The sequence below is a fragment of the Pteropus alecto genome, unplaced genomic scaffold, assembly GCF_000325575.1.
Source record: "Pteropus alecto unplaced genomic scaffold, ASM32557v1 scaffold276, whole genome shotgun sequence".
Taxonomy (NCBI): Eukaryota; Metazoa; Chordata; class Mammalia; order Chiroptera; family Pteropodidae; genus Pteropus; species Pteropus alecto.
The window spans coordinates 579,987-604,340 of NW_006438074.1; the positions used below are offsets into that span (position 1 = coordinate 579,987).

Sequence of the window (24,354 nt, forward strand, 5' to 3'; positions counted from 1 at the left end):
GTAGGAATTTTCCTTTGTTCCACAAAATATAAGATTTTGTTTGAAAAAATTTGGTGCACTCTTTGAGGCAAAAGATTGCCCACATACTGCTGTTTTGGTTTCTCTGTTGCCAGATAAAGTGAAGTAGCAATTATCAACTTTTTCTAATTTTTTTTTTTATATGACTACATGCATATAATTTGTAAATATATATTTTATAAATATTCAGAAAAAGATCTGGCCACATAAACACTAACCAATAGTATGTTACCTGTGGGACATGGGATATAGAACAGAAAGAAGTAGAACTTTCAGTTTTTTCTCTGCATACTTCTATATTTGAGCCTTAAAAGAAAGAATTCTTTCGGCAGTTATAATCGGAATGAGAAAAGGTTGTATAGGAAAATAAATAATTTAAAAAATTCTTCAATACTGCTGAAGTCCTTGTAATTTAAGGCAGATTTTTAAAAATTGGAGATGTAGAGCTCATTATGGAAACAAATAATATATTATGTATAATATATACAGTATGACCTTTAGAAATATTAAAGTGTTCCATATTACCTTGTTAACTGAATTATCAATGGAGACTACTCTCCAAGACCTTGATATATTGAATATTATTTGTGGCTCAATAGTTTTGAGTATTTTAAAATGCTCCTTGCCTATAAATATCTTTAGTCAGTATAAAGTGTGCTCATTTTCAATTTCTGTAGTTGGATTAATTTTTTCTAACTACAAGATTAGGAGAAATGCACCTCTCCCAATCTTTCCAATCTCAAAGTGAATTTTCTGGTATTTTGTTGATCTTGATAATGACAACTGTGCTCTGTTCTCCCTCTTAGTGATTTTTCCCCTTCTATTTTTTAATGGCCCTATTAAGATAGAGTAATGCAAAGGCGAATGTTAGTATTTTATAAATTATTAATCAAATTAGTAGCTTATTAATTTGATTAATAATTAAAATTTGATTAATAATTAAAATTTCTTATTTCCCTGTTTCTTCTCACTGAGCTTATTTCTTAAGTCAACTACTTGGGAGAAATCAACTTTTCCCTTATTAGAATTTTTCTTTTTCTCTTTGTCTTATATATTTTGTTATGTATAGTTTGAGTACTTACTAACTGTCAGACACTGGGGATAGAGAACAAGATAGTACAGATTCCTGCCCTCATGAAGTATATACATCCTAGTGGAGATTACAGAAAAATCAACACATAAAGAAATAGATAATTTTAGGTAATGCTAAGAAAGGAGTAATTAGGGCTTGTGTGGCCCCAGCATGTATGTAGTTGGGCAAGATTACAACTGGATGACTACATACCAAAATGTTTAAATATTTAAAAGTTATGATTCAAAGTACGTCCTTGGGCAGCCTTTGTTTCCACTCTGCATCCCAAGTTCCCTGCTGTGTGCATCCTCAAGACCAAGAGGCTATAGGAACTGCTCTTTTTTTCCAGCCAGCCTTTCCACTTGCCAGTCTCATAGTAGCATGGATCTGTTGGGACAGGCCAGAGATGATCGGGTGGTACCTGGACCTGGACCCATCTAAAACAATATAAGAACTGATCCCGTCAAATCCCCAGAATTTGGTACAGAGAGGATAACCTCTCCTGCTCCTTTTTTTTCCAAATCAGGACTTCTAAGGTCTTCCCCATATTGTATTACAAAAAAAGAGAGGAGAGAAGGAAGAGTATCTGGGAAACCTGTGTAGGCAATCACTTTGGTTGGCTTTGGGGCAGCCAGTTTTAACCAGTTAAAGTTTTTATAAATAGCCATATTTCTAGGATTTCTTGGGAAAAGCTATGATAATTTTCTCCTTTCTCTACACATATGGGGACACTCTTAAGTTCTTTATCCTCTGGCCTGGGTTGGGGGGGCTCCTTTAGCTAGCATCTCTCCCCTGTGATTCTCATTTGCACGATTGCTTACTGAACTTTGAAAATACTTTTTACAAGGCTGAAAGGGAAAAAAGTCTTGGTTTTAGTGATTGTGGTATGCAGGGCTTTCTTCCCAGGTCTAAGGATGACTGGACTGAGTACTGTTCTTTTACATGCCTCTTTCTTTGACTTCTCCTTATACTGCTATTTCTGAATATTCCTAGTCCCCAACTTAATTTTTTTAATTTGTAAATTTATTTAATTTGAAAACCAAATTGGTATCTTTTGGGATACCTGTGTCTGAAAAGTAAGCTCCAAATGAAAATGGACATTTTCCAAAAGGTTTTTTGTAAGATTTTAAGTAGCTAATTTTTGACCCCCAAAAGCCCACCCAAAGAAGAAAACACCAAAAAAAAAAAAAAAGGCAAACTATATGCAGACTTGTTGTACATTTGAATACTATTATATACATATAAAATATATAAAATTATATTTTCTCTGTATAGGTGTGAAAGTTGTGTGGATTTACTGTTTGTGAGAGGAGCTGGAAACTGTCCTGAGTGTGGCACTCCTCTTAGAAAGAGCAACTTTAGGGTACAACTCTTTGAAGATCCTACTGTTGACAAGGAGGTTGAGATTCGGAAAAAAGTGCTAAAGATGTAAGTATTATTGCTTTAATGATTCAGTACATAAAGAGGACAGTTATTGCAATAATTGATATAATTATTTGCTGACAGAAATGTGGCAAATGAATAAATAAGTATAATTTCATCTATGTATTTTTTCAACAAACATTAAGTTCTTAGAGAACTCAGTAATATTAATTATCTAACCTTTGTTAGAGTAGACCTGCTTCATCATGGCTTTCCAATTCATTTATTTGCTGTGTATTCCTTAATTTAATTAACAAATAATGTTAAATACCTACTGTGTGCAAACTGCATCATACTTATTATCTACTACTTACTAAATGAGTTAAATAACTATGAACCTTGCCCTCAAAGGCTTAAATATAGTAGCATATGATAGCATAGAGGTAGATAATTAAAACAGGCAAACAAAATAGTTGATTGTAAATTGAGAAAAATGCTGTGAAGTTAGTAACTGAGTTTTGGTGTGGATCATTGATGTCAGATAAGGCCTGTGGAGGTAATGTTTAAGTTGAAATTTGAAGGCTATTAGAGAAAATCATGTGTTAGCTATAATTTAATTTGATATATATCTCTATGTATGTATGTGTGTGTACATACTTTTTTTAAATTTATAATTTAGTTTTTTACTCTTAGTAGTTTTGGGTTTTATTTTATCTGTACTCTTGTTACAAATCACCTTATTGTTTTTGAAGTTTAAAGAATACATATATTCAATTTATTATTGTTTTATTTATTTATTCATTCATTCATTCATTTATTTATTTATTTATTTTTGGTGGTTGGGTGATTTCAACCTTGGCCACCATTGTTTTATCAACATCTTTCTAGATACTTAACCAGTGTTACTATATCAATGTTCCAAGCTGTTCTTTTATTATTTGGATTACTTCTCGGAGGTAGTTTCTCTTAGATTTTTATCATTTTTTTCATTAACACCTGTGGTTTTCTAATTATTCATGGGCATATTCAATATTTACAGATTTTCCTGATCTAGCATTCCTTAGACTATAACTGTCATGAAAAACAGAAAGTTCTTTTTTTGAATTAATTTTTAGCTTTCTGGAAATTAATTAATCTATAAGAAGGAAACATTATCATAATTTCCAGTGATAGACCTGGTTTAAGTTCATTTTCCATTCCTTCAGGGTCCTATTTTCTTTTTCTTTCTTTTTCTTTCCCTTAAGTCTTAAAAGGATTTTGCATATTGTACCATTTTCTCCTGATTCTACTCCTTCTCTGTAGTGACTATATGAATTTAAGAACAACATTCTTGGTCTGGTTGCAAATCTGGTGTCGAGAAAACAGTATTTTACATAGTAAGCAATCCTTTTCTATGTATCATGTGTGAATTAAGTAAGAAGAAACAAACTAGTTAGATAATACTGAAAGCAAGTGATAAGTGACATGTTGATTTTTTTTTCTCTTAAAGATATAATAAAAGAGAAGAAGACTTTCCTAGTCTAAGAGAATATAATGATTTCCTAGAAGAAGTGGAAGAAATTGGTATGTTTTTAATGCTTGAACTTTTGGTGTGCTAGCCTATGTGCTTCTATCCTTTAGATGCCTAGGAGAACATTTCACAACTCTCTAACAAGTTTTGTTGTGATAGCTGATGTTTACCTAATTACTTTTGCACTTAAATCATGTTTGTTAAGTTGGAGGTATACTTAAGTAAAGGACATATTTTTAGGTAATAAACATTTCGTCTTAGGAAAAATATGATGAATGAAGGTACTACCACTTTATAGCTGGGAAGGAAGGCTGTATTGGTATGCTGCTGATGTTTTAGAGTAAACAAAAGGAAAGAATATTCAGATTTTTAAAACATAGGGTTTCCATTAACTATATTCATGGTGACTAAAGGCATATATTGTTTATCATCATTTATGCTTCTGTGTATACAGTAGTTTCAAAATACTTTGAAACAGTTCACTGTTGAAGTGGCATTCTATTCCTCAGTGTTATTCTAGAATCAGAGGTTAGAGTAATAATCTATGTGCCTTTTCTTTCTGTTGTGATTAGTTAGAAGGATGCTTTCATCAAAAGAAAGTATTGTTTCTGTTTTCTTAAATAATATTTCAGAGATGTTAAGAAGTCTGGAAGTTGTTATATAGCAATTAAAAAAATTAGTGGTGTTTTTTTAAAGTTGCCATAATTATTTTTACTCAATACATGTTTTGAAATGATACCAAAAAAATCATAAACTGTGAAAATTTGAATGAGACTAAGAGAATTAAACAGTCATCTTTTTTTCTTCTCAAACTTGATAGTCAAGCCATACTAATATTATTACTTATTTAAATTAAATGATTATAATTAAATTGATAATTTTTGAGAAGGCTTATATATGATAAATTTTTAGAAAACTTAAATTCCTAAGGAATGAATTATGCTAATTCCTTTTATTTCTTTATTAACTGAGAAAAACCCAGAAAATCTTTATATTTCAACTATTGCTGAAACTTTTCTAAAATATCTAAGTTCATTTGTTATGTCATAGCAAATAGCATTTACAGAACATAATTTAGGCTTTTTCTGGGGTCTTGTAGTGCATTGGAGCCATTGTTTTTTCATTCTAATTGTTCCTCACACTTTGTATATAATCTTAGCAACCAATAATGGCTATGGATTTTAACTGAAAAGATGATGGAATTGGGAGTGCCAAGGCAAGATAGAAAAGTTAGGACTGAGAAGATAAACAAAAAAGAAATTGTAAGAACTGGGCAAGTATGCAGATATGTAGAAGTATGGGTATACATAGACGTTAAGTATAGGATAAATAGTCTGGCCAGGTAATAAAGAGAAAAGAGATAATAGATATCACAGAGCATGTTCAATACATGGTCACAAGTCCAAGCAGTCAGGCAGGATAACTAAAAGAAACTGATGGATAATGAAGGTGGGGAAGATAATGAAGGTGATTCTGGAACAAGGTTGTCATTGAACCATGATTTAAAGGAAAAAAAAAATACACACACACACACACACACGCACACACACACGCACACACACACATACACACACACACACACACACACTTATTTATTTATTTATTTACTATGAGATGAATTAGTTTGAAGATATGAACAACCTGGGGCCTATGTCCAGAAGTCGGAGCTAGGATTGACAGTTAAGAGCACATTTAGATGTTAGAGCTATACAATATGTAATCCTTTCTTTACCAGATAAGGAAACGGTGGTTCAGAGCACTTAATTTGAAAGTGATTCTACTATTATGCATATTTATGAAGGGCTGTCTTCAGTTGCAGTATGTTCAAACTCTCTTAATCAACCTCCACTTAATTGACTCATTAGAGTGACTGACGTTTCTCAGGTTTTCTGTAAAATGTACTTACTGATGCCTGAAGTGTGATGACTATATCATGAATCCTGTCCATTAGAAGAGGTCCTCAAGTACACCTCTCTACTCCTCTTACTAGTTCAGTTATATACCATAAGTTGGTTGCATTGGTAACCAAACTGTCTTTTGCCAGTGGTACTTGTTATCGTAATTATGTAATTTAAAATTAAGGTTGGGGAAAATTGCAAAACCTCAGAAGAATTCTGCTTCTCAAGTTCTTGATTTACTTTAAAAAAACCAGAAACTGAACAATATAGATGACAGTTATGGTTTATACAAGATACTCCAGTTCAAGACTAGACCTTGGCTATATGTAGTTAAGTTAGAAAATGACTATACACTTACTGAATATGTTTTAAGTTAAAGGGTTGAAGGAGTATGTGTTTCCCTCGTTTAACAGATTTTTCTAAATAATCAATTACTAATCTTGATTATGTTGGGTAAAAAGCAGTTCTCTTGTATTTGAAGATATTAATGAGGTTTGGGACCTAGTCTCATGGACTTATAGTTTATTTTCTGAACTTCAGCTCAGTTTAGCAAATATTAATTGTTTTATGTGAACTGCTTTACTTGCTGAGGATATATGATCTTTGCCTTCAATAATTCAAACCTTAAAGGGAGAGAGAATTATGTAAACTGATAACTATAATGTGAATGCGTATAGGCATTTATTTATAAAGTGTTATAGGAATACAGATAACAAAATAATTTAGCATTAAGAAATAGAGGTGTAGTTTGTTGATGTTCAGAGAAGAGGTCACATTTGAGTTTGATCTTAAAAGATGAATATGAGTTTACCTGGTAGAAAAAGGATGGAAGAACCATTCGTAGCAAAAGACAGTCACAGAGATACAGGTATTGAGCATGTTGGAGAATTAGCACATAATCTGTTATAAGTAGATAAAACTGAGTAATGACTAGAAATGAGGCTCAAAAAACAGACTGGATCTTGCTTGGTTAATGAGGGCTTTGTAAGCTAGGCTGTCAGGGTAAGAATTTATTCTCTGAACAATAGTGAGCCAGTGGAATGGTGTGGTAGTGATGTGGAATATTGACAGGAGATACTCAAGGCTCGGAAACCATTTTTAAGGGGCCATTACAGCAATTTAGATGAGAAATAATGAGAGCTTGGATTAGGTAGCAGGGGTCATAGATAAAGAGGATGCTCTAGAGATATAATTTTCAAATGACTAATTTGACATAGGAAAGAGCAGGCAAGGATGAATTAAAATAAGCTGACCTTGAGCAGTTGTATGGTATTTATCAGGAAAATAAAAGCTGGAGAATAGGCAGTATTTTTTATTGTTTTGTTTTGTTGAATGGAAAGTGTAGAAATGAGGGAAAAACTAGTTTTTAGCCCTTTTAATTTATGTTAGGGTGTGGTTCCACCACTTAGTTGTGTCATTGTTTTGATTGTTGTGGTATAAATAAAACTTCCTTTTAAAATCTTGTTTCAATAGCTATTTACTTTGTGTTTTATATATGCTTTTAAAGATGGTTAGTTAGATGTTTGTTATATCTGTATTAGCCAACTGTGTTAATCAAAAGTATAAAATGTTAATTTCATAGGCATCTGCTAAGTGCTAGACTGAGCTGTACTCGTATTATCTCATATAATTTTTACAACTCTAAGATTAGAGAAAGGCATTTTTATCCCTATTTTGCATATGGAGAAGAAGCAGAGAGAGATTAAGTACTGTGCCCAAGAACACATTGCTAGTAAATAATGGTGCCAAATTGTGAACATAGGTTTTTCTGACTCCCAGAGCCCATGAAAGTGCTTGACAGTGTCCAAGAGTAGTTAGTAGTCTGAATCTGGAACATGGGGTGCTGATTGATAGAATAGTGGGAGATGAGGCGGGGGAAAGGTCGGTTTTGGGTATATTTTGAAGGATCTTAAAGAAGTTAGAACTCAAATCTTACAGGTAGAAGGGTGCTCTTGAAGATGTTTAGGCCTAGAATGAGAAGGATGAAGTTGTTAGGGTGGCTAAGGAATCAGTGTTTGAGAACTTATAAATTGGAGATTAGTGTGATTTGGTTATATAAATTTTGTTATGAATCCTTTGAACATCACAAATATACAAATTTAGAAATACTACAATTTTGAATAATGGCATAAAATTACAATATAAGCGGCACACATGAAGATGAACTTTCTTATAGCGTTAACAATAGGCTCTTTTCTGTGGTTATGACAATCTAAACATAAAAATTCTTGTTCTTTTGGCCCCAGGGATTATCTCAAAGGTTTGTTCTTAGTTCCATAATAAACAGATTATTCTTTTGGTTCAGAGTATGCTTATTTTAAAAGGGTGAGAAAGTCCTAAGGGCTTTAATTATGAATTCTAGATGTCAAAAAGACTTCAAAATTGTACTTAAGTAACATTAAATCTTTCAGAAAATACAATAGGTTTTTTGTTGGCTTTTAATACTTGACTAAAGGCAGGTCAACATCTGAGCTAGACCAGTAACCAGAGAAAGGGCCAAGTGATTCTATAGAAAATTATCTCCTATTCCTTTTTCTTCAAGGCTATTATACCAACCTGATTCATTGTGGGAGTGAATGAGACTTGCTTTATGTGAAAAGTCTTTAAAATAGTAATCCACTTTTGTGTTTTTTTTCTTCTTTTTAAAAGAAGAGATTTGTATTATTTATGATTATGATTCACATCTGTTATATTGCTATTACCTTTGCCTTCTAAATAAAAAAATGAATTAAATTGGTTATTTTAGTTTCATTGGAATTCATCAAAGTTTATAATAAGCATAACAGAAAGAAATTATATGTAAACAGTTAATTTTACCTAGAATCTGCCTTCAAGGGACACTCTAGTGGGTCAAATAGATATGTACATTGAAAATAATTATACAGGGTAGAAAGTGGATATGCACTACCAGAATGATATTAGGTAACATATTATGGGCTTTTGGGTTGGAAAGATTGTACCTGCAAAGTGATTTATAAGGAAGATTTGGGGATTAATTGGATATAGAAGGGTGGGCCAGATGTGGATATCCACAGTTGTTCTGGGTTGTGGTTGGTACTAAGATAGGCCTTCTGGGAGCAGTTTGATTATAGGTATGGAGGTAGGGAAGTGTGAGGCCTGTATAGATGCAGAAGAATAGCTGAACTGGACCAGAAGTGGTTTTTTAGGAGCTGAGAGAAGCAATACAACTAGTATTGTAGAAAAAAGTTCAGGCTTTGGAATCAGCCTAGGTTAAAATCTTGGTTCCATATTTACTAGCTGTATACCTTGGATGTAGTTATTTAATATTTTTAAACCTTATCTGTGAAGTGTAATACTTATAAGGTTGTTAGGATTAAGCAATGTAATTTGGTCAAATGCTGGACATAACTCTGTCATATGTATTTTATAGATGTTTGATACACGCACAGCTTATAGAGTATATAACTCAAGCAAAATTTGAAGATCACTTCAAGTAAATAGATGAGGGAAAGCCACTCTGTTTGGAATTGCACTCTGATTGGAATTGCTTGGTCTCTCTTACCCTTGCTTCTTGAAGAGGCTCTGGGGAATCTGCAGAACTCATAAAGCAGAGAGAGAAAAGTGGTGTGAGAGATAAGATTGGATTTTTTTTAGGGCCTTATGGATGTAGAAGCAATGAGTGAACTTAGTGACTCATGACTGAATAACATAATCTGAACTTTGTTTTAGAAGGGTTATTTGGTAGCTGATTCCATTAAAAGGAAGGACAGTTTATTCCTTTAATAAACATTTATCTACCAACTAGCACAGTGCTAAATATTTCTTAATGGATGAAGCAAGGATACTTTTAGTTTTCCCCTATTATCACTTGATCGTATAGTGTGTTGTATTATTACTTTAATTTTATGTATGTAGGGGTGATCTCCCTAATAAGAGTGTTAGTCTTTGGAAACGGGAAGTCCTTTTGTATGCTCACAACACCACAGTATTGGGAACTTAATATATAATCGTTAAATTCTTTTCTCATTTCCTATCTTTCCTTTATTTCTGGATGATATAAAAATTGTATAAAATATAATCTTTGAGTACAAGATAAAGTGCAAAGTAAAGAATGCTATGTATGTGTGTACAAATCATGTAAAACACAGATTTTTACGAGCTGTAAGTAATGTTTTCAACATTTATAAAAGAAAGAAGTTATTTCTTGTTGGGAAATCAGGGAGCACTTCATGAAAAAGTATTTGGGTAGACACATTAAGATGGGTATATTTTCAGTAGTAAGAAAGGGGGATCAGGCATTTTAGGTACAATGGTGTGATCAAAGGAATTGGAGCAGGAAGTGTGGGGGACATTTGGGAAATGCAGAGCTGTCTAGTTTCTTTATTAAGGGGAGATGAAAGTAGTTATAGCCAGATTGTTAGTTTATAGCCAGTAGTTAATAGCCAGAAGGGTTCTGGATTCTGAAAGTCTTTGATTTTTTTTTTTTCCTAGCAAAAAGAAAGAAGGTAGAGGGGACGAGAGATGGAAGGATGGTAGAGGTGGAAGATAATATGAAGTACGCTTCAGAAGTATTAATCTGGCAGCATTGTATATTATCGATGGGGTTAAGATATAGGGTAAGATGCAAAGACTCTGGAGGTAGGAAGTTAAATAAAGAGATTATAATAAATTATTCAGGGAAAAATAAGATCCTGACTTGGTGTATTGGCAGGGTACCTTGAGATTAAGGTCAGTTTTAAAGAAATATTGGTGGTAGAGTTCTGTGGGATTTGTCAACTTGTGCTTGTGGAATGCAAAGGAGAGTAGGTCAGATGAATGAGTGTTAAATATTGGTGTTTTAGCATGATAATCCTATCATTAACAGATAAAGAATTTTCAAGGAGGAGCAAATTTGGAGATGGTTATGTGTTTGGTTTTCTAAAATGCACTCTGAGATACTCTCAGCTTTTCCTGGCATTTATTTGATTGAAACTTGGAAGTGATGAGATTGCCCAAGGAACATGGAGGAAAGAGGGCAAAAGCCAGTGATAGAGATTACTTAGAGACCAAGAAGTGCCAGATGGAAATAAGATGAGTATTTGGAGCAGTAGGAGGAAGGTAGATCAGGAGAATATTAACAGATTGGTCAAGGGAAAAAAGTAATCAGCATTGTTAAGTGCACACAGATATTGAGGATAGTGAAGGTTGTGAAGGATTATTGAATTTGGATGACCTGTTAAGTATAAAGAGTAAATTGTGAGTGGTTGGCAAAAATAGTGGACTCCGACAATATTAACTAAAGGATCACAGTTGCCTTGCTGAGGGCCATTGCTGTTGGGAGTTAGTTTTCTTCCCTGTTTTGTGTTGGGGCCAGAATGTCATTTACGGAGAATGCCCTGCATTGCATCCTAGCTAGATTTCCTGGTTTACTGCCATTACTACTTTCTTTTCTACTTTGTGGTAAAAAAAGCTGGAAAAGTATCTAGAAGTCTATTATCGCTCATTTTCTCTAATTTCTCCCAGAGTTTTAAAACTACGTATAATAAAATTGAGGGTTGCTTTTATTTTCCTACATATCTAAATGAGCCTGGATTTTCATCAGTGATTATGATAAATTGATATTTTGAAATAAGTTGGGCTTTTGAAGAGAGAAAAAATGGATTTGTGGATTAGATTGGTCTTTCGAATGTGTTTGATGGCCTTATTCAACAAAACAGGTAGCCCCATGTTGAGCCTCCAATATTACTTTTCAAATCTTATAGGACTCTAAAATCCAAAACTCTGGGAATTATTTTAGATGGTTGTTTAGATAGAGTGAGATGGAGAAGGAATTTTAGAAACACAGAATAGAGGAGTTGTTTAGGGTAAATCAAACTTGTTTATAGGACAAGCAGTAGGAAGCAGTGGTAATTGGAGCAGGGGTAGAAGGGCTAATAACGGATAGAGAAGATTACAGAGGAAGCCAAGGAAGGTCTGAATTGAATTATGTAACAGGAGAGTCTTAATGATACAGATCCTTCTTTAGATAGGCTGATGCAAACACTGTAAGGGATGGGTGAGTAGGGCTATACAGTATAATATGAATTTTGTATATACCAAAAGAGGTGGGGTTTTTTTTGGTTCAGAATATTATAGCAACCTTTTGATTTATATATGTAAACTTAGAAGGGAGTAAAGCATTTGTAATTCAAATTATTTTCAGTTGGAATTGTAAAAAGACAAGTCTATCTCATTAAGAACTTAGCATATATTTTAACATGTCTCAGCACCTTCTATGAAATTATTTCAGTTTTAAGTTTCAGTGCCAGTTTATCCTTTACCTTCCCTGTTAAGTTTCAGCTTTTATCTGTTTCATACTTTTCCAGCTCTAGCCTGTATGAGAAATAATTCAAGCTATGACTAGTCATGTTGGAGACCATTAGAATGTAAATAAACCTGTTTTTTTAAAAATATAAATTATATAAGTATATGATTTTTTTTTATTCTTTTGGATAGTTTTTTCTGTTTTTGGAGCACAGAATCTTTTTTACCCCACTATTATTATTTTTATATTTTTTATTAGTTTCAAATATGCAGTACATTGGTTAGACATTTTATATAGTTTATAAAATGATCCCCCCAATTGCTCCTTCTCTTCTCTGGTTTTCCACCTCGCCAATATATTCATGCTAACTGCCTTCCCTATGCTGGGAGCACAGAATCTTTTGAGTATTGATTCTGACCAGTATAGTAGCTTCCATACCTACTCTTTTTATTAAAAAATTTTAAAGCATTCTTTTATATGCTTTTAAAGTTAAAGTGGGGACTATAAAAATCAAATTTAATGTGATTATGGCAAGCACATATTTTGTGATAGTCTGACAGTTATTTCCATATATTTGGCTCAGAAAACATAGTTGTTGAACTAGAGCTAGTTTCTAAAATAGATAGATAGCACAAATTGAGCTGTAAGAAATGACAGCCTAATGAGTTAAGAAGTCATTGTGATGAATAGTTGGTTTTTATTATCTACTCAAAATTTATATTAAAACTATATTTCATGTCATTGTTTCCTTTTTGATGCAGTTTTCAACTTGACCAACAATGTGGATTTGGACAACACCAAAAAGAAAATGGAGATATACCAAAAGGAAAACAAAGATGTCATTCAGAAAAATAAATTAAAGCTGGTTGGTTGCTAAGTATTTTCTTCTTCTTTTGTATTAGAAATGAATGCGGCTGCATGATATTTAAAAAAACTATTCTCTAAAAGTAGTTATATTTATGAAGAATCTAACTGTAGTTTAGGCCAAAAATACTAATATATGTATGTAAGCATATAGGTAGGAAGCACATATTACTGTAGCAAAAACAATGTTGGTGGCATTATTAAAATATATTCTGTAAAGGAGAAGTAATTGTATGCATGCAGAGATTTAATTGTCTAATTTATACAATTTGGCTATTATTTCTTTAGTATAATTTGGCTTTCTAGTTTTAGGGAAAAACAGAATTAATTATTTTTGAGGTACTTTATTAGGAGTTTGTAATCATTGATAAAAATGATACAAGTATATTTGGATCACATAGCTTGTATTTTCATCTTGTGTTTATAAGGCTTTCCTCCTTATAGTCTGAGAGTGTTTCATTTAGGCACTTCTTTTCTTTCATATAGCTCTCAAAGAATTCACACTATAGTCTCATTCCATTCAAACCCAGCTTGGCTTCTTTAAAAAGTGCCTTATTTCTGAGAGTATCAATGTGTCCTAAAATTACTGTCTGCTCAGTAGACTTTGCTGGGTACATCAGAAAATACATGCAAAATAGGTATGCCTAGGTAACTTGTTGTATTAGTCTTATTTAACTCAATAGTGGAAGGTTGTTCCTTTCAAGTGAGTGCTTTTTTCATTCATAGTTTTAAGCTAGGAAATAATACTGAGAGTTGCAATGAAAGAATAATTTTAGGCTGGTTATATTATTTTAGAGTAGAAATTTCTAATTATATGAAAACTTTTTAATGATTGATTATCGAATAAAACAAGTACTTTATTTCATTTATGTTACGATGAGGTTAGTTGGACTGCTTCTATTCTTATTAATTTTTAGCACCTGGGTATGTTATAACTAAGTTTTTTGTCAGTAATTCATTATAATATATTGATCATTGTGATACTTATCAGGGTATTTGATATTGGAATAAACATACATAGAATCATATTTTTAAAGATTTTGATAGTTAACATAGCTATATAAATAATTATGATATCAGTGGGTGGAGCCCTCAAGTAGTCCATAGAGCATGAACTAACTGACATGGATGATGTCTTTTTACTAGTCTGAGGCAGCAACTTGCCTTTAATGTTTTGGTGAATGTTGAAGTCTCACTGTTTCAGAAACATGAGTTATATCAAAGAAGGAAAGAAAAAAGCAATCTCTTGGATGATTAGGCACATAGAATGACCCATTTCTGATGTAGACACTGAGTTGTCTGCAAGGAGATCTTATTTGTTTCATGGAGCTGGCACCTAACATTGATCAGTATGAGCATGCAGAAACTGAATAAAAGTGATCTAATTTTGAAATAATCTTAGTGAAGTTTAGCTTAATTTTTATTTTCAGTTTTCTGGATTCCCATGAGCAGGAGAGATTGCTACATTAGAATGTCTTATCAATTTAGCACACAAAAAAATTCAGTTCAGTAAACATTTGTTGAACATCTGCTGAGGATATAGTATACAATGATGAATAAAAACCCTGGTTCTCTAGTGACAAGATAATATAATGTCATAAGCACATAGAAAGTGCTCTGTGCTTATTATTATGGGAGTGCATTCTGGGAAAATTGGGACAGTCATTCCAGGCAGAGTTATGCCTGAATGGAGCCTTGGAAGACAAGTAGAAGTTACTAAGATTGAAAAGGTGAGATGAGTTAAGGGTAGGGAAGCTGCCACAAGGACATTCCAGGCAGAAAGAAATCATGAGCAAAGGCAAGAAAATATGGATAATCTTAGAGAGTTCTGACAGTTGTAAATAGTTCTGTATTGCCAAAGTTCAATAGAGAGAGTTGGAGAAATAGAAAAGGCCTAGGCCACCTAAGACTTATGTATTGTGAAAATTAATTTGAGCTTATATAGATGAGTTGTTTTTATATTTTAGCAAGTGAACCTTTTTTTCAAATGAAAGCTTGCTTATAATACTTTGGTTAAAGTGATAATGGGAGGAGAGAGAGGCTAGATTCTCATCTGCTCAATCGTTACTGTAGTGTACCTCAAGGCATTTTATTAGGGAATTCCCAGGATTCCTTAGAGTAATGTTATAAGAATCTGGCTGTTGATGATTGTCATTGAAGAGTTTCCAGATTATTAGAATAGATTTAGTGGTTTTGTGGAGGTTGAATTTTGAGAGGATCAGGTGTGTTCAGGAGCCCAATGGGAGGTTATTGCAGTCATGTAGGTGAGTTCAGAGGTGACCTAAACAGGAATGGAGAGGTAGGGATGAATTAGAGAAATTATATATATTTGTTTAATAGTGACATTTGTTAATGCAATCCAATAAGTTTCAGGTGTCTACTTTAACAATAGGGCATATATATATTTATACTGTGTATTCACCTCCCATAGTTAGATTTCTTTCTGTCACCACAATATTTGATGTCCTTTACCCGCCTACCTCCCCACTTCCCCCACCCCCTACACTCTGGTAACCACTAGTCTATAGTCCATGTCCATGACTCTCTATTTGTTTGTTCTGTTCATTTGTTGCTTTTAGGTTTATATCCCACATATAAGTGAAATCATGTGATTTTCAACTTTTTCTGTCTGGTTTATTTTACTTAGCATGATTATCTCAAGGTCTATCCATGTTGTCGCAAATGGCAGTATTTCATCTCTTCTTATAGCTGAGTAATATTCCATTGTATATATGTACCACAGCTTCTTTAGCCAATTATCTATTGTAGGACACTTCGGTTGCTTCCATGTCTTGGCCACTGTGAATAATGCTGCTAAGAACATTGGTGTGCAAATGTTAGAGAAATATTTTGAGTTTTAAATTGCAAGTATTACGGATGGATATGAAATGGGAGGTGACCGCAAGGGAAGTTGATTGGGTAAGGTGGCGCTATTAGGAGGAACACAGAGACTTTTAGTCTTTCATCCTGCTTCCTTTCTTTTAGTCCAATACCTTCTTCACTGCCTGCCCCACCCAGTGTTTGATTTTTAATGATGGTTATTTTTCCAGTTATTCAATCAGCTAACTATCCAACTAGTATTTATTGAGGTCTACTATGTACAAAATACCCATATACTCTATTTCAGTGAGAAAATGGAGGCTACCAGTTCCTCATTACCAAACCCAATAGACTGTTTATTGGTCCAAGTCTTACTGGCTTGTAGGCAGTGTTTGCTGTAGGCTTCTCCCTTGATGTTGAAACTCTTCTTTAACTTTGGTAGGGCCACTCCACTCTCCTCATCCTGCTTTTCTCACTTTCTTCTTTCGTCCTTTTAATAGGCTTCTTTCCTTCTTGAGGTTCCTCTCAGTGCTTCTCTTTATGAGTTACTCCTTTATGCTGATTACTCTTAAATGTTTCTGCCGCCCATTATTTTTCTCCTGAGCTCCTAGAATTATATTATGTAATATGTCCATATATCTGTAAATGGTTAATAGACATTTCTTCCTGGATGTATTATAGGTACTTGTAATTCAGTATTCCAGAAATGAACATTTTGATCTTCACGGTTACACCTTTTTCTCTTATTATGTTCTTTATCCAGTTGTTCACGCCATAGCTGCTTAGTCTTCTGGTTCTGTTGATAGTCTCTCTTAATCATTTTTTAAACCTGGTTCCTCCTCTGATTCTATTATTATTGCCTTGTTTAGAGCCCTCATCATTTCTTATCTGGGTTATTGAAATATTTTTCTAACAAGTCTTCCTGTCTTCAGTCTTGAACTCCATTGATCTGTATACTTCACTGCTTATAGTCATCTTTCTAAACCCATCCCTCAGATTTCCTTATTTCTTCCCAGTTGCCTTATATGTTACAAATTCCCTTAGTATGGTAGGAAAGACCTTTCACAATCTGCCTGCTACTTGCCTGTCCAGCTTTATCTAGAGCTTTCCCCTACCCCCATACATCATGACTTGGCCATAGCAAGCATTCCAGCCTGATTCATGTCTTTACATCTTCGTTTTTTCTGCCTATATGGCCATTCTACTCTCCAGTGGGGCTAAATATCTGCTGTTTGAAGTCTTAGCTCAACCTCCATGTATTAATTTCCTAGGGCTGCTATAACAAATTACCACAAACTGCGTGGCTTATAGCAACAGGAATTTATTCTCTCATAGTCTAGAGGAGGCTAGAAGTCTGGAATCAAGGTGTCATCAGGGTCATGTTTGCTGTGAAAGCTCTAGGGAAGAATCCTTCCTTGCCTCTTTTAGCTTCTGGTGGTTGCCAGCAGCCTTTGGCACCACTCTGTCCTCTGTCTCTGTCTTCACATCGCCTTCTTTTTGTGTGTGTGTCCAAATTTCCAGTATGATCTTAACCTGTTTACATCTGCAAAGACATTTTCCTAAAAAGATTATATTTGCAGGTACCAGGGCTTAAGACTTCAACATATATTTTGGGAAGACACATTCAACCCACAACACTCTGTATGAAATCTTTTCTGACTCTACTTGTCCTCTGTCATCACAAGAAGAATTTACTACTCTCAATTCTATTCTCACTGTACCCTATGTGTATGTCTCTAACACTTGTCATACTTAATTGTTTATAATGTTACTGCTTCATTGTGAGGCTCATCCCTTTCTGCTCTTGGGCCTCTAATCAAGTAGTTCACTTTTCTAGCCCTCATATCTTAGCCCCTGACTTTTTATGTTTATTCCTATTAATCTTTCTAGATGAAATTTGAATTCTCTTCTCCACTGGGGGCCTGAGTTAGAGTAGCAGCCTCAGTACTACAAGAGGAAAAATTTGTAAAATTATGGGGAGAGATGCCAATAGAACTTAGTGACAGATTTAATTTAAAGGGAATGGCAGGGTGGGAAGATGGTATAAATAAAGATGACTTTGAGTTGACTGAGATATAGGTGTGCATTTAGCAGAAATAAGAAATATGGGAGGAAGATCAGCTTTGAGAGACTAGTTGCTAAACTTAATTTTGGTTATACTGAGTTTAAATTATAAGTGAAACATCTTTTTGCACAAGAACTTTTGTTTTTTGGGGGAAGTTTATCTAATGTGTGAAATGAAAAAAATCCAATAGTGTGTTTTAAATATTATTTTAATATACTTTTTTTCTGAGATCTCTGTTAATTCATATGTAAGTGATCCCCAAACTTATTATGTTAGCTCCCTCCATTCTACATTTGACTTAAGATACCATAAATGCTCAATGTTCTGTTGAATTAAAAAAGTACTACAATATTTTCAAGAGCAAGAGTCAAGGTTTTAAAATAAAGCCATTCAGATTTTACTGTATTTTTTATTCATAAGATTTAAAGAGCATAGACTAGGTATTATATACAGCTTTCAAGTATGAGTTAGAGTCAGAATAAATTTTAGAGCCTGGAAGTATTTAATATTTCTGAGGAACTTCATAAAAGGGAAATAAGTAGACCTGTAGTTAATTCTGTGTGCATGTTAGCTTTGAGTTTTGAGTTTTTTAGTCCACAAAGAGGACTCTTGAAATTTATATGCTTGTGTTAGAAAATAACCTCAGTTTTTTAAACTTATCTTAATGAATGCTATTTGGAACTCTAGTAACATAAAGATTTATTTCAGCTTTGGGAAAAGGAAACTTAAGTATTGTGGTAACTTTTCATTATCTTATATGTTCTAGAAATTGTTGCTATTAAATAAGCCAGCCTTTTAAGTGGAGTATTTCAATCATTAGTTCTGTGTGGAGATTGTTGTTATTTTTGTTTCCTTTTTTTTTTTCTCATTTAATTCCTTAAAATGAACAACTTAACTCTTTATAACAATTATAAACAAACCCATTCTTAAGCACAGTTCCTATCCTACTGCAACTAGACTCAGTGTACTTTGTTAAGGTGTTTGTTTTAGTGCTAGATGTTATTCTTTTTAATAGTAATGCGTCTACATGAAATAAAAGGATTTCTAGTTCCTTTAAAGTGAAATTGCTGTACTATTAAACAAAAAGTGACGAGTGTGTTTTATGCTTCCAAAAAAGATAGAATCAGAATATGGTATAGGATTGTTGTTAGTTACTAAACTTATTCCATGGCATATATAAATGCTTCTGTTTTAGACCCGAGAACAGGAGGAATTGGAAGAAGCTTTAGAGGTAGAACGGCAGGAAAATGAACAAAGAAGACTATTGATACAAAAAGAAGAACAGCAGCAGCAGATTCTAAAAAGGAAGAATAAGCAGGCTCTTTTAGATGAACTGGTATGTATTAATGCTAACTGTGGGGAAAAAATCATTAGTTTTCAGGGTTTATCTTTACTATTTTGCTGGATAATGGCTTTAAGTGGCACTTCTGCAGTTTGTGCTGGTACATTCAGATTCTATTTCTTTATTTTTTTTAAAAAAACTTGTCAACATCCATTTTATTTCAGGTGAGAGAGTAATGTTTAACTGACATAATCCAGCGCAGTATTAATAATTTTTTTTATACGTTTCTAAGCTTACTGACTAAAGCACATTGCTTTCAGAGCATTTTTCTCATGATTACTACTGGTTTTCTAGTAACTGGCTCATTTTTAAGTGTTTCAGCTTCATGCTGAAGTTTGTAGTGACTCTGGTTACTCTGTGACAAGTATATTTCATATTTTTGCATGAAAAAGAATGTATTTGGAAAAAATGGTGAAGTTCTGCAAATTATTGGTGTCTTCCAGCAATTAGCTCCCCAAGTAGTTGAAATTGTTAGATAACAGCAATAATAACTAGGATTTATGAAGTGTTTTGTAGATTTCATATGTTAGTTGATGCTTATAACCCTATGTGATATTGATGAATTTAAAACTGGAAAATCATCCTCTCTAGGAAAGTCCTTTTGCTTTCTTCCCTATCCTTTTCTGTCCACATAATTTCCATGAGATGTTAACACACTTAACTCCTCAGTCTAATTGATCTACTGTTTGTTATTCTTTGATCTGGTAAATGTGTATGTATATATTTTCCTACTGCGTTTTTGCCCCAAAAACATGTAAACCAGCTAACCAGGAATAAAAAGAGAAAGCAAGATTACTTAAATTTGAAGTAGATGAGAAATTAAAGGAAAAGTAAGGGTAAGGGCCTTAATGAGGCTTAGACAGAAAATGTTTTAAACCCTATCAACTTTGTCTGAGTGTAAGGTAAATTTGGTTCTAAAAGTAAGGCCAGTGGCAAATCAAATAGCATTTAGTTTTTTCCTTAGCACTTCTATTAATTTTTCTTGAAATTATTAAGTAGCAGATATGGCTTTAACTTGTGAAATGACATGTTGTTTTACATTTTTTGTGAACGTGTATTTTGTAAGAAATTAAAAACTTTAATAAATCAGTTAGTAAATATTGATGTTGTAATTATTTTATCGAAGGTTCTTTTCCTCATCATTTTATATAAAGAAGAACACACTTGTCTTTGGTAATGCTTCTCCTCTATAAAATCAATTGAATTAATTACAAGTATAGAACTTAGACATAAAATGAAAATACACTTTAACATTTGAAAAATGTTTCATCTAATATAAAGAATTTTTAGATTTTATTTTGCATTTTATTAACTTTGCATAGTAATTATTCTTGCATATTCCTTTAGACTTCAAAGTACAAAGGTTTTTGCTGCCTCATTGAGCTGCTATTGGCATGAAGCTCCCTTTTAATTCAGTGGGCCATGAAGCAAGATGTGAAACTGCCAGTGTTGTAGATTGTGTATAATCTGGAGTTAATATTGGTTTTTGTGAGGACCCCACCCCCCACTTCCTGTTTTCTTCACCTGCAAGTCATTACTGCACATACTTTCTTCACTGTTTAGATCATGTAACATGGTGGTTTAAATAATCCTTAGCAATTTACTGTATTCATTAGAACAACTAATTATAGCAGATTGGTTCAGAATACCAATGAAGTTTGAATTTCTGGTTTCCATTTTAAAATTTATTTAAAAAAATTCTTTGTTACTTTAATTTTTGAATATTTATTAATTCTTTTGTTAAAATGTTAACATATGTTTAGTCTTTATTGACTAATTGAAAGAATTTATTAAATTTCTTTTTATCCTCCTAAATCCTTATTAAGTAAAAGAATACATTGCATTTCTTTTTCTGTGTATGTTTAATGTGTTAGATTTTATTTAAAAACATAGCATTGGCATTCGTAAATATATCTAAAAGCTTAAATCTTAGAATTATTCTCTGGATCTAATTTAGGCAACAAGTACTATTTATTATAATTTTTTTTCTACTTTTGCTAGGTTTTGTCCTTGTGCTAAAAGTCACTTTTTCACCTTTTATAAAGCATTGGTATTACATTATACTATACATGACAGGATTTTAATGTTATGGTCTTTATGTTTGTGGCTTAGTATTTACTTACCATAATGTTGTCTAAAAAGTACATTTATTTAATCCTACGTGTAAATTCAATTTTTTTAATACTTTGGAAAAAGATTGAAAAACCAGTTTTGACTTAGTAAATCTCTTTATGTTCTTGTTTGAAAATTCTCTTCAATTTATGTCTGAAATTTTGTATGAGCTAATATTACTGTCAAATGCAGTAGCCAATTTTTATTAGAAATATTATTTGCCAGATGGCTTGCTTAAAGTCAGTTAAAATAATCTTTTAAAAATGGTCGTTATAAAGCTTTTAATGAGTATTACAGGCAGTCTTATTAAAATTTCTTTAAGTATTAAACAAGGTACCTTCAGGCAATTAATGTAGGTTAGGGAACCTTTCAAGGTAAAATGGAAAGCTAAGAAGAATGAAATAATTTGAAAGGCTGAATCTGCATTTTATATATTCCTGAGAGGATATGCATTTCCTATAGCTTATTTTACTCTATAGATTTTTTTTGTTGTTAGAGCTCCTGCTTAATTCTAGTTTAACATTCATGAAGATTTTCAGCCCTTAAAGTTTTGAGTGCTAAAGTAAAATAAAGCAAATCTGAGGTAAATTGTACTCCTTGGTATCAAACTTAGTTTTATAGTCCTAGAATTTTATTTTTGTTAAATATCATCTGTTTTACCAAAACATTTTAATAGTTAGATCTTTTATGTGAAATTGAAACAAGGCCAAAGTATTGATTAGTAGCTTTTTTGAAGTGAACACATTGTCTTGCTTTTACGTAAGAACTTATACTTTTTAAAAGTAAATACAACGGTATGGAAGAGCATTTGAATTCGCTTAGAGTATAAATTGGAAGCAGTGTTTTAACTTTTTAGCCAAGGAAATTAATTTTTCTTCTGTTTTCACATATGAAAAGATAGTAATTGCTTTTAAAAGATATTTTGGGCCACAGCCTATTTAAAATGTCCTTTAATTTTACATTTATTATAAAATTCTTAATGGAACTCTAGAATACCTGCGGGAATTCACAGCAACACTGTCACTAGTACGTTACTAATGCGTCGTTGTAAGATATGAAAGGTATTCAAGTGTATTCTCATAGGGTATTTTATTCTCCATTATTGCTAAAGCCATGTTGTAAGGAGTTTACTCTTTAATAAGGTTCTTTTAAAAATTTTAATCTTTGCAATATTGCTATCGCAGAGCACTTCTATTACAAAGTCTTGAGGTACAAATTTATTTTAGGATAATTCTGTTGTAATAAATTGCTTATTTGAATTACTTCTATACTAGAACCTTAAAAAAATTCCTTTAACTATGTTAATTAGCCATATTTGTGCCTAAAATATTATTAAATTGTTGGATTTGGAAAGAAATTTACATTCTACTATATGTTTACTTTTTATACTATGAAATGTTAACAATATAGTTTTTTTCAGAATTAAATTCTGAATAGTTACTATTTTAAAAATCTGTAGGTCATTTTAAGAATATGTTCATTTTTGTAGGTAATCTTGGCATAGGAGATAAAAATGCATTTGTACCTTTATTTTTGTTTACAGATATAAAAAGTACTCCGTGTGTGTGTATGTGTTGTATATGATCTCCTTCTCTCCTTATCTCGCTTTGCATATGTTTTTGTGTTCTTATTTAGCTGACAACTCAGAAAGGAAAAAGTCTTGACATCATTTCATTCAGCTCTACAGCACTTGAAATGTGTAAGAGGACTTCATGTTAAACAGGATAAATAACAGCCTATATATAAGAATTAGTTAGTAATTAATTTGCTTGTGTTATTAATATATGTGTATACAGATTTATGTAAATAGTGGCCCTGATTTAGTATCAATATAGATATTATGAACATTTACTATTATTTTGTTAATTAAAAAAATTAGACTTCATATCTGAAAGTAAGTCAGTAAAAGAGAAAATAAATATACTTTTGGTTGTACTTAACAATTGTTCCATTGTACAAAACAACAAGGATCATTTCCAAACGGCCTCAGGTGAAAGCTAATGGGAAACAATTTCAAACTGGTCTGAATTCACTGGTAAAAAAAATGTGTCTTAGATAAACATCTGATCTAAGTTATAGTACTTTGTACTACTCTTTTTGTGATTAGCTTCAAATTTTTTTATTTTAATAAATATGGTTGGCATTGCTAGATGAAATAAGACCCTATTATATTGTCTTTAATGTGGATTTTATAAAAATAATTTTTTGCAGATTTTGATTTATGAGTCTAAAACAGCCTTTTCTTATTATGGAATGTTAAAATTTTTTGTGAAGTGTTCTCCATAAAGTGGATATTTAGGTTGACATCAAATGCTTATGGAAAGGCATAATTTAAAATAAAAGACCTGTTGCTCTTTAGTTTTTTTCTTTTTAACTTTCATATTACACTTTAACTTTTCTTACAGGAGAGTTCTGATCTCCCTGTTGCTCTGCTTTTGGCTCAGCATAAAGATAGATCTACGCAGTTGGAAATGCAACTTGAGAAACCCAAACCTATAAAACCAGTGACATTTTCCACAGGCATCAAAATGGTAAGCTGCATTTTAATTGCTTGTTTGAAAATATATTTCAGGGATTATACTCTATAATTTTATATTGATTTTTACAGATAAACTGAAAGGTTAGACGTTTAAGAATAATGTCTGATCTTGTCTAGGTGTCCAGAAATATGAATATATGCAGTGTAAGAAGAAAGGGAAAAGTAATAAATAATTTTCAAAGTACACAACACAATTTAGTTGTGTATGATAATGGGTTTATATGTGTTTTCTTATTCTACATAAATTTTTAAGCTTATAGTATAGGAAAACATTTCTTAAAAAAAAATGCAGACTTCTGGGTTTTGGTATGGCATATAAGAAGCTTGGAAATTGCCACTTCATCCTCACAACAAGTAAAAAGCTGGACACACTGAAAAATCAACAACTTTTCTTAGCTCTGTAAGTGAAGAAAGGTCAAAAGGCAAATTATTGCCTTTAAAATTGGAGAGATTGACAGAGAATACAGAGATTCATAACTTAATAGAGCAGTGACCTTTCTGGGAACCA

At 32.5% G+C, this 24,354-nt stretch overlaps 1 protein-coding gene across 1 annotated transcript in view; it reads left to right on the forward strand.

The window, feature by feature from the left end:
- Positions 1-24,354, forward strand: part of MNAT1 (MNAT1, CDK activating kinase assembly factor) — a 175,748-nt gene that overhangs the window by 55,697 nt on the left and 95,697 nt on the right. Inside the window, exons 2-6 of the mRNA XM_006915099.2 lie at positions 2,366-2,518; positions 3,942-4,015; positions 12,866-12,969; positions 19,049-19,189; positions 23,713-23,838. Of these exons, the coding sequence (XP_006915161.1) occupies positions 2,366-2,518; positions 3,942-4,015; positions 12,866-12,969; positions 19,049-19,189; positions 23,713-23,838 (598 nt within the window). The remainder of the gene's footprint in view (positions 1-2,365; positions 2,519-3,941; positions 4,016-12,865; positions 12,970-19,048; positions 19,190-23,712; positions 23,839-24,354) is intronic.